At 37.4% G+C, this 9,646-nt stretch overlaps 1 protein-coding gene across 4 annotated transcripts in view; it reads right to left on the bottom strand.

Annotated features, from left to right (window-relative positions):
* Window positions 1–9,646, bottom strand: part of LRRC16A (leucine rich repeat containing 16A) — a 316,783-nt gene that overhangs the window by 181,520 nt on the left and 125,617 nt on the right. For all 4 annotated transcript variants that reach the window (XM_004693329.2, XM_012732954.1, XM_012732955.1 and 1 more), the window contains exon 4: window positions 7,334–7,393. In XM_004693329.2, the coding sequence (XP_004693386.1) occupies window positions 7,334–7,393 (60 nt within the window). The remainder of the gene's footprint in view (window positions 1–7,333; window positions 7,394–9,646) is intronic.

Here is a 9,646-nt window from a genome sequence, read left to right on the forward strand (position 1 = left end):
AAAAAAAAAAAAAAAAACAGGACACCTTATAGATGTTTAAATGAAACCTTTGCATGGCAATAAAAGAAAAATCAAATGCTTGCAAAAGTTTCAGCTTCTAGATGAGAGGATGCTGGCGAAGATCCAATGGAAGAAATAAGATAATAAATACTCCACATTAGGCAAAAAACTGCTCCTATGTCTAGTTCTGCCCAAAACTTGTTCCAGAAATGCTGACACTGAAGTGATGTAACTAGTCCTATAATTAAATATAAATCAACCCAATTAAAGACAGGTTGAAAAAGAGACACTAGGAAGATGACAGATACATTTCAAATAATACCCACTCAATCACTTTGGAGTTCAAAAATATTCCTGGAAAATGCAATCCCTACAGATAATCACTGTATCAAAATATCTTCATACATTTCCTTCCTATTATGTAATTTGTATACAAAAATATGATAGGGAAACACTATACTTATGGCACACTAATGAGCAGTATTTTAAGAAAGCAGTTTTTCGACTTGTTCAATGTTGTCCTAAAATTAGCTAAATTGGAAATCATTTTATTCTGCCTCTCTAAGTGTTTATATTAAAAAGAGCAGTAATGTAATTTATTTGTCAAATTAATGAGACTAAAGAAAAAAGGTTATGTAATTTGAGTGTTTAAAATGTTACTTTTCCATTAAGTATCTTTAGGGAAATGTGTTCACAAGTGTTTCATACATATCACCTCTAGGCCAGTTCGAAGGGTTCCATATATTTAAAAATAAATAAAACATTTCTTTTAGTGCCAATGTTCAGTATATTCCTCAAGAAATTAATAATACAGGCTTTGAAATTCTCTCAGCAAACATCACACTGGACACAGGTCCAAGAGCTATTTACCCTGGGGGGGAAACAGCCAACATTTCTATAACTGGAGGTACGTACTGACTCACCTTTGCACACATCAGTGAAATGTCTTAAGACTAAAGCTGGCTGGTGCAATTAGGCTCAGATGCTTTGCGTCAATGTTTGGAAAAGCCATAGACTCTGTGGTGTAGCCATCTTGTTTGTATTCTACACCCCACCCCCCCAACTTCCTACCAGGGGTAATTATAATACTCACCCCAGGGCGTTTCTACTTTCCTCACATCTAGTGCATTTATTCAGTTCACAGTTTGGGTGTGAGTAATTAGTAATTAGCTTATTCTAATTCCACTTAATCTTAACACCCAATCATCCTAAATTGCACAGATCAAAAAGAGTGACAGGGAAGAAAGAAAGGTGACAGGTGGGAGAACAAGCGAGGGCTTCAAGTGCACCCTCACAGGGAAGTCCTCACACAGCCACTTCCTAGGTCGCCACCTATGCACATGGTAAGACTTCAACAGAATCCGAGGGTGAGCCCCCAGGAAATGAGCTCAGGAGAAAGTCACCCTCTTAAATACCTCTTTCCCTCCTATTTCTGTAGGGAAAAAAATAGTGTTTGAAACCATTTTTACTCTGCCACTTAGCAGGACATAATCCATGGCCTCCAGCACACTTTTAAAATAGTAACAGGAAATAGAATCACAAGACTCTTGTGAAGAACCAAGTTTCCAGTTTCTACCTAGAAAAACCTTGAATAAACTTTGAGCAGCGTTTTTTACTAAACCCAAGACAACAGATTTGTCAAGTATTTTTTTCTCACCTTAACAGAACAATCATGGGTGGTTTGCCACAATGATTCTAGCAAGCAATAACTGTACATATACAATATATCATAAACATAATTATTTTATGTTTATATAATTTATTTATATAATAATCTGTGTTATAATTACATATAAGTAGTATGATAAAGCTTATAAACACAGGTCACAGTTGATTTGCAGAGATAAATGTAGTTTATATATATAAATCAGTATGTATAGTTTACATGCATTATATACATAAATCACAGCAGATGTTCTCGTTATACAAAAGAAATTCCAAAACTCTAACTATAAAACTATCTGTTTTATCTACCAGCCAAAAAGCGAAGGAACTTGAACACCACTGGGTGCTACGAGAGAAACTTGGAAAACCAGAAAAGCAATAGTAACAGTCACACTTCACTGCCTCAGTAACGCATGCACACTCACTCATACACAAGGAATGTGCATGTCCTAGGCATTTGATCTAAATTTATGAACTAAAGTTAAGTCAAGACAATACTAGCAAGGAACACAAAGTTAATAAATACAGAGCAGAGAACATTGGAGACAATGTTAGACAATACTAGCAAGGAACACAAAGTTAATAAATACAGAGAACATCCTCATCAGCTTGCACTGTGAGTGCCATAGGCAGATACCATCATCCTCACAGTTTTACATAAAAGAAAACTGCAACTAGAAACATCGGAGTTCCCAAGGTGACCCAAATTATGAGTGTCAGTTTCTGGAATGTATGTAACACGATCAGATGGTGTGTTTGATCAAAGCACACAAAGTCCACCCCAGATATGCTGAATCATAATCGTCATGTGGGCTGAAATGGGTAGGAGAGCTGATATGATGGAGGGAGGGGTGCTGCTGACCATCTCTGTATCTGTAATAGGCACCGCTGGGAATTCTCAAACATCAGACTTTGAGTACCATGAAGAGACTGCTTGAGCCCCTGCGCACGTCCGAAGTGCAGACTGTGCAACAAAGTTACATGGACCCCATGGCAAGGAGCTGTTCTTGTGGCAGTTACAGAACACTCCCAAGGGACTGAAGTGGATGGCCTTCTACCCATTTCTTCTGAATGCCAGACAGACAGAGGGACAGGACTACAAAGTATACAAAGTCCCAACCGTCACATGAGAAATCCATCTTGCTTTTATCCATGTCCTTGGCAGAATGAAATACTATAATCACATCATATTTTAATATAACGTTGGCATGGATGCTTTAATAGTGCCCTTCTCCTCCCATCCCAACCCCCAAACCATAAACATAAACATTTCTGAATTAATATCATCAAGAAGAGCCTGGTTATGTGATCCTTCACGATGATCACTCTCTCCCACTTGGGCAAACATATGGTACTATAATTTTTCTTCCAAACATCTGTGTCTGGAGAATGATAAACACATAGGATAAAATATTGCTCTAAGATGATCTATGGAAAAGTTCCAAGGATTTGTATGCAATCTCGATGAACATAAAGTGACAATTTTGACAATTTCTTTTAAGAACATTATCAACAAATTCCACATGTGCATATACAAGTTTTCTTTGTAGTTTTAAAAGTTAAAACGCAAGGCTAGGAGGAAGCAGGAAATAATCAAGGTTAGAGTAAAAATCAATGAAACAAAATAAAAAATCAATAAAATTCGTAGAGAAAAATCAATGAAACCAAAAATTAATCAAGTACAGTAAGTTCTTTAAGAAGATACATAAAAGATAAAAGTAGAAGAGAAACAGAACTATAAAGTAGTTCTATCAAAAACAGAGGATAGACTCATACAGGGAAAGGGGAATGGAGAGAGGAGAACCCAATTACTAGTGTCAGGAACAACATTCTACAGATATTTTAAGGAAAACAAGTGAATACTACCAACTTTATATCAATATATTTGACATCTGACATGAAAAGGGTAAGCTTCTTAAAATATACTGTCTATGAAAGCTCACTCAAGAAGCATTTGAATGTACCTATATCTAGCAACAAAAGTTGAATTTGTATTTAAATTTATTCCCAAAGAAAACCAAAGGCCCTTTATTGGTAACTTCACTGGTAAATGCGATCAAACAACTAAAGAATTAATACCAATTTTATGTTAATTTCTGTATAATAAATGAAGAGGGACTACTTTCCAGTTCATTCTAGGAATCCAATGATTATTCCAATACAGAACAGAGAAAACATTAAAAAAGAAAGCCAGGCCCTCCCTGGTGGCGCAGCGGGTTAAAGCACAGCACTGAGAATCTAAAGCCGCTTCCGCATGAGTTCGATTCCCGCCTGCCCGGAGGTGACCACATGGCGTGGCAGACCTCTCCTGACCCACCCGCTGCTCCCCTCAGCAGTGTACTTCGTCGATCTGCCTGTTCTGCTCCCCACTCTGTCTCTGGTGAATCCTCTCACCCTCCGCATCTCTGGCCTGTACCCTAGTTCTGTATGAATAAATAAATAAATCTTTAAAAAAAAAAAAAAGAAAGAAAGCCATACTCAGAGATTCTCATTAACATCAATGCGGAGATTCTCCACAAAATTTTAATGACAATGTACACACTGAGTAATATGACATCACCACATGGAATTAATCCCAGGAATAAAAGGTAGATTTTAATGTTTGATAATCAGATACTTCATCATAACAACCAACTTAAAAAGAAAAACAATAACCTCAACAGAGGAAAAACATTTGACAAAATAGAACCAATTCCTGAGAAAAATTCTCAGCAGAGAACTCACAATTAGATAAAAGGCATCTATGAAAAATCACAGCCAACATCACACTTAACAGAAAAAGAATGATGCTTTTGTTCACTGGGACTAAAAGAAGGCTGTCTGTACCCACCACTACTCTTGAGCCTGCCCTGGAGGATTTAGCCAGCACAACTGTCAGGACTGAAGTCTGATTGCATGTACTTATCAGGCAATAAATTAGCCTGTGGCTGTTTCATGAAAGTTGATAAGAGACAGGAGACTCTTGGGTCAGAGACAAAGGACTTTACTATTCATGGGAAAGCCAAGGGCATGGGCATCTTGTTGGGATAGATTCGGCTTCATGTCCAAGGACTCCAGGTGACAGGGAAAGCTCAGTGGGACACCTCCACACGCACTGGATTGATTCCAGAAAAAACAGCACTCGCGAGCTTGGTTAAGCTGCTGTTGTCATAGTTAACAGTAAGCAAACCTGCCTGTTGTTCAGAAGGGAAAGTTCCAACATCCCAAGAGGCTGGGTGCTTTCCTGCAAACACAACCCTGAGAAGAGCATGGGTAAGAGAGCCCAGCCCAGAATTCTTGCCTCCCCCAGCAGGATATGTATGACCACCAGCAAGCCAGAACGAATGTTTCCCAACAACAAGAAAAAGATAGACATTGCTAATAAAAAAGGAAGAAGCAACATTTCTTGTTCACAACCATCTATGTAGCTAATGATGGAATCTATCAAAAGTGTACTAGACTTAGTTTCAGTATATAACAAGGTGACTACATACAAGATCAATAAGCAAAAGACCCATTTTATTTCTACCTACCAGCAAGAAACAACTGGAAATTGAAATTTAAAACACCACCCACAGTAGTATCTAAAATGAAATACTTAGAAACAACTCTGACAAAAGACGGATAGGGTCTTGACACTGAAAGTTTTAACAAAAATACTACTGAGAGAAATTAAAGACAACCCAAATACCTGGAGAAATATAGAACCATCTTAGGTCAGAAACTCCATATTGTTGAGATGTCACTTCTACCAAAATGGACTTACAAATCCACTGTAACCCCGATCAAATCTCAGTGTGCTTTTTTCTTTTTTGAAAAAGAAACTAAGCTGGTTCTGAATTTCATATGGTGTTGCAAAGGACTTAGAATCACTAAAATAACTTTGAAAAGAGAAGAGCTGAACTGACAACTAACCCAAGCCAACTGTAAGTCTTACAACAAAGCTATGGCAAATAAGACAGTAGAGTAGTGGTTTAAAGATAGAAAAATAGACCAATGGGACAGGCTACATGGAATACGTGAACATGGACCCACATATACATGAATAATTAATCACCAACAAAATGAAACCTAACTCAGTGGGGGGAATAATAGACTTTTAAACATGTGGATATACCATATATGCAAGAAAAAGGAATTTCCATCCACACATTTGCTTATTTACAAAAGTTACCTCAAAGGAATCACAGACCTACACATATAACCTAAAATTATAAGTCAGAACATCTTGTGACACCGGTTAAGCTAATACTTATTTCCTATGACACCACTAAGGCACAGTACACAAAGGAAAATAGTGACAAATGGGAAGTCATCAAAATTTAAAATATCTAGCCTTAAAGGCACTATAAAGAAAATGAAAAGATGAGCCACATACTGAGAGAAAAATATGTATAAATCATGAATCTGATCAAATCTTTGTCTTTGGAAACTATTTTAAAAACATAAAATATTTAATAAAGCAAATAAATGGCAAAAGATCTGGATTCATAGGTAACCCAAATAGGTGTAGGATGGTAAATACGGAAACAGATGCTCAATAGTATCAGTTGCTGAAGAAATGCAAATTAAAACCACAAGGAATACTGGCTACAATTTCAAACACTGGCTATACCACAACTGAGGCGTATGCGGAGGAATGAAATTCTTGGTGGCAGTGTAAAATGGTACAATGACTTTGGAAAATAGTTTGATAGCTTTTTAAAAATTTCCTATGATTAAACCTACCAGATGATTCAATCACTGTACCCCTCTGTATTTACCCATAGGAAATGGGAGTATCCAATCCTACGGCTTGAACATCCAATCAAAGATTTGAGTATCAACATTCAGAACAGTTGTACCTGTCATAGCCTAAAACTGGAAATGACCCAAGCATCCATCACCAGGTAATAGATAAATAAATTGAGCTACAGTCCTAAATGGAGCCCTACTCACCAATAAAAAGGAATGAAATATGAAAACATGTAGCAAGATAAATCGATTGCAAAGCCATTATACTGACAGAAGGCTGGCAATAAACAGTGTATATATCCTGTATGGTTCCATTCAGAAAAATTTTTAGAAAATGAAAGCTCATCTATAGTAATGGTAACAAATATATGTGGCAACAGATGAGGGGGGGGACCAAAAGGAGTGTTTTAGTAAAATACATAAAACTTGAGGTGATGAATATTTTCACTATATTGCTGTGGTGATGGTTTCGCTGGCATGCCTATGTCAAAACTTATCAAATTGTAAACTTTATTTAGTACATGTCATTTAGTTTTTAAAAATCTACATAAATACAAAAAAAAAATCATTCATCACTATATTCCCAGAAAACATATACAATGATAAATGTACCATAGTTATGAATTTTAACACTAAAACTTGTCCAGAATCGCTAAGGAACAGCTCTCGTGTTTTTATCACCAGCTTACATAAGAGCTAATTTATTCTTTTCAAGCTGAGTTATGGACAAGTATTTTCCCTCTCAGAACAAATTGCTAAGCTCTGCTCACACAGGTCCTATTCAGTTCCTCAATTAGAAATTTCCATTTTCCATAACCTTGTTTTACTATTTTATCTCGGGAAAAAAAAAATCAACATTTGAAGATAAGATCAAAGTAGGTGTTTCACTATGTCTTCAGAATCTCAAGGCTGTGACCTTGCAATCATGACAGAGTATTTTGGCATTCACACTCACCTGAGCTGATTTGCTGCATAGGACTCCATGAATCTCCAAGTAGCTGAAGGTTAACTCGAGCTGAAATAGAGAGAAGAAAGGGAAATAAACAATGACGCTTTTAGAACCTATAAATCAAAAGATGGAGAGGGAGTGCTCTAAGCAGACACGGTCCAAAAGCGTATGACTGAATAAAGAAGAAAGTGATTTGGATACATGGTGGAATACTACCCAGCTATGAAAAAGATATCTTGCCATTTACACCACCACCAATGGACGCAGAAGATATTATGCTCAGTGAGATAAGTCAGATGGAGAAAGATAAACACTGAATGATTTCACTATTTGTGAAGCCAAGCAAAAAGATGAACTAAATAAAAAAAAAAAATTCCCAGACTAAAAGACAACTAATAATTACCAGAAAGGAAGGAGAAAACCAGGTGAAAGGGATCACATATATAATAAAAGAAAGAATTGGATTTTTATTGGTGAGCTAAATGAAATATACACAGATATTGACTTTTAATGATATAATAGACTCCTGAAATTTATAATAATGTCGTGACACAATGTTAATTCAACAACAACAAAATTTTTAAATAAACAATCCAATAGCAGGCAAGATACTGGCATTTTCTAAAAGCATGCTATTTTAGTCTCTCCACTCAATAAATGTACACCTTGATTTATATTTCAGAAAAATGTATGATTCACTTTATTAGGGGTTGATAGAAAGCTACACTTAAGACTTTAAAATTTCATTCAGCGACAAGCCCATTAAAAGTTTTCATACTTTCCAGAATGTATTCATTGAGAAATGAATGTGTGAAGTCACCCGCCTAAATCCAAGATTTTTTTTATTTCAAGATTCTGCCTCAGAAAGTCACATCAGGATAAAGATATGCCTGTTTTCCTTCCTTCATAAATCCTAAGTGCCTCTTGGGTTATACTCCCACCACTTACCACATTTCTACCATCTTTCCTAAAAATTCTTAGCTTGAATTAGAAAAACACAACATTTAAGAATTTTAAACTGTCTTTAAGGGAAATACCTCCAGTCCCTCTCTGTCTCTAATGTAGATAAATGTTGGGGTTTTTCCTTTTTATTTTAACAAGGTGTATGCGCCCACTCCTCTCGGCTCCTAATGCCAGATTTCATTTTCCTGAAAACCTCTCCAGAGTCACACTCTTTGTCTGTTTTTCCTGGTCAATGGCCAATAATCTTTCCCCCAGACAAGCAGTCAATCATCCACTTCAGTCACCAGTCACAGGGGCTAGTGACACGGTAGGCTGTGTCAGATCAGCACCCTTAACCACCAGAAGCAAACCCACGAGATCCTTAGTACAGCCCCCTGGTAGGTAGTAAGGTTGTTTAGCCATTTTACATATGATGGGGTAACTCTTAGACCAGAGAATCCCTCAAAATCTGCAGTCAAATATATTAAAGTATGACGAGAACTAGAGTTCGGAAGACATTTCCTTCTTCCATTACTCATTTAGTCAACCCATGGACTGCATTGGAATTGGGAACAGGTTGGAGACATTTATCTTGTTCTCCAAGAGGTAAACGCTGCATTCAAGGAACATTTAAAATATTCAGTTAGACTCGAAACCCTCCTTATAAATCCTTCTCAAGCTCTATGTTTGGTTGGGTTTCTAAAGTGATTTAAAACAGGAAATTTTCTCCAAAGTGTATTTTATCTCTCTTCACTCATTTCAATGCAAAACTATTATTTTCAAACGATCGCCTTTAATACACTACTGAAGCTTCCTCTCTGCAGGAAGCCCACTGGCTGACCATTTGCTCTGGGGCCACACACATAAATGCAGGACACCCAACTTGCAATTCAAGTCTCTCTAAAATGGACTGAGAATCAATAGAGTGCAATAAATCAACATTACCTCAATGGGCAAAACAAAGCAGGGAAGGAACACAATGGATTATGGTGAGGACTATGGGTGCTTTGGTGGTGATCTACCAAATCTATGGGTACTTTTGTGGTGACTGTGGCATAGGGACAACACAAAGGAGGAGAGCCTATGCCTGTAAAACACAATGTTGTAAACCAATGCTATCTTTCATTGGTTTACGCAGTGGGTTGGAGCGCTGCACTGTGAAGCTAAGCCTAGCTGCAGCTGCGTCAGTGTGAGTTCGATTCCCACACCGAAGGTGACCCACATGGCGCAGCAGATCTTTCCTGTCTCACCCACTGCACCCTTCAGCAGTGTGCTTCGTTGATCTGCCTGTTCTGTTCCCCACTATGGCTCTGGTGAATCCTCTCGCCGCCCCTGCACCTCTCGCTGTACCCCATTTCTGTATGCATAAATAAAAAT

The sequence above is a fragment of the Condylura cristata genome, unplaced genomic scaffold (genome assembly GCF_000260355.1).
Source record: "Condylura cristata isolate star-nosed mole 26May11 unplaced genomic scaffold, ConCri1.0 scaffold00037, whole genome shotgun sequence".
Taxonomy (NCBI): Eukaryota; Metazoa; Chordata; class Mammalia; order Eulipotyphla; family Talpidae; genus Condylura; species Condylura cristata.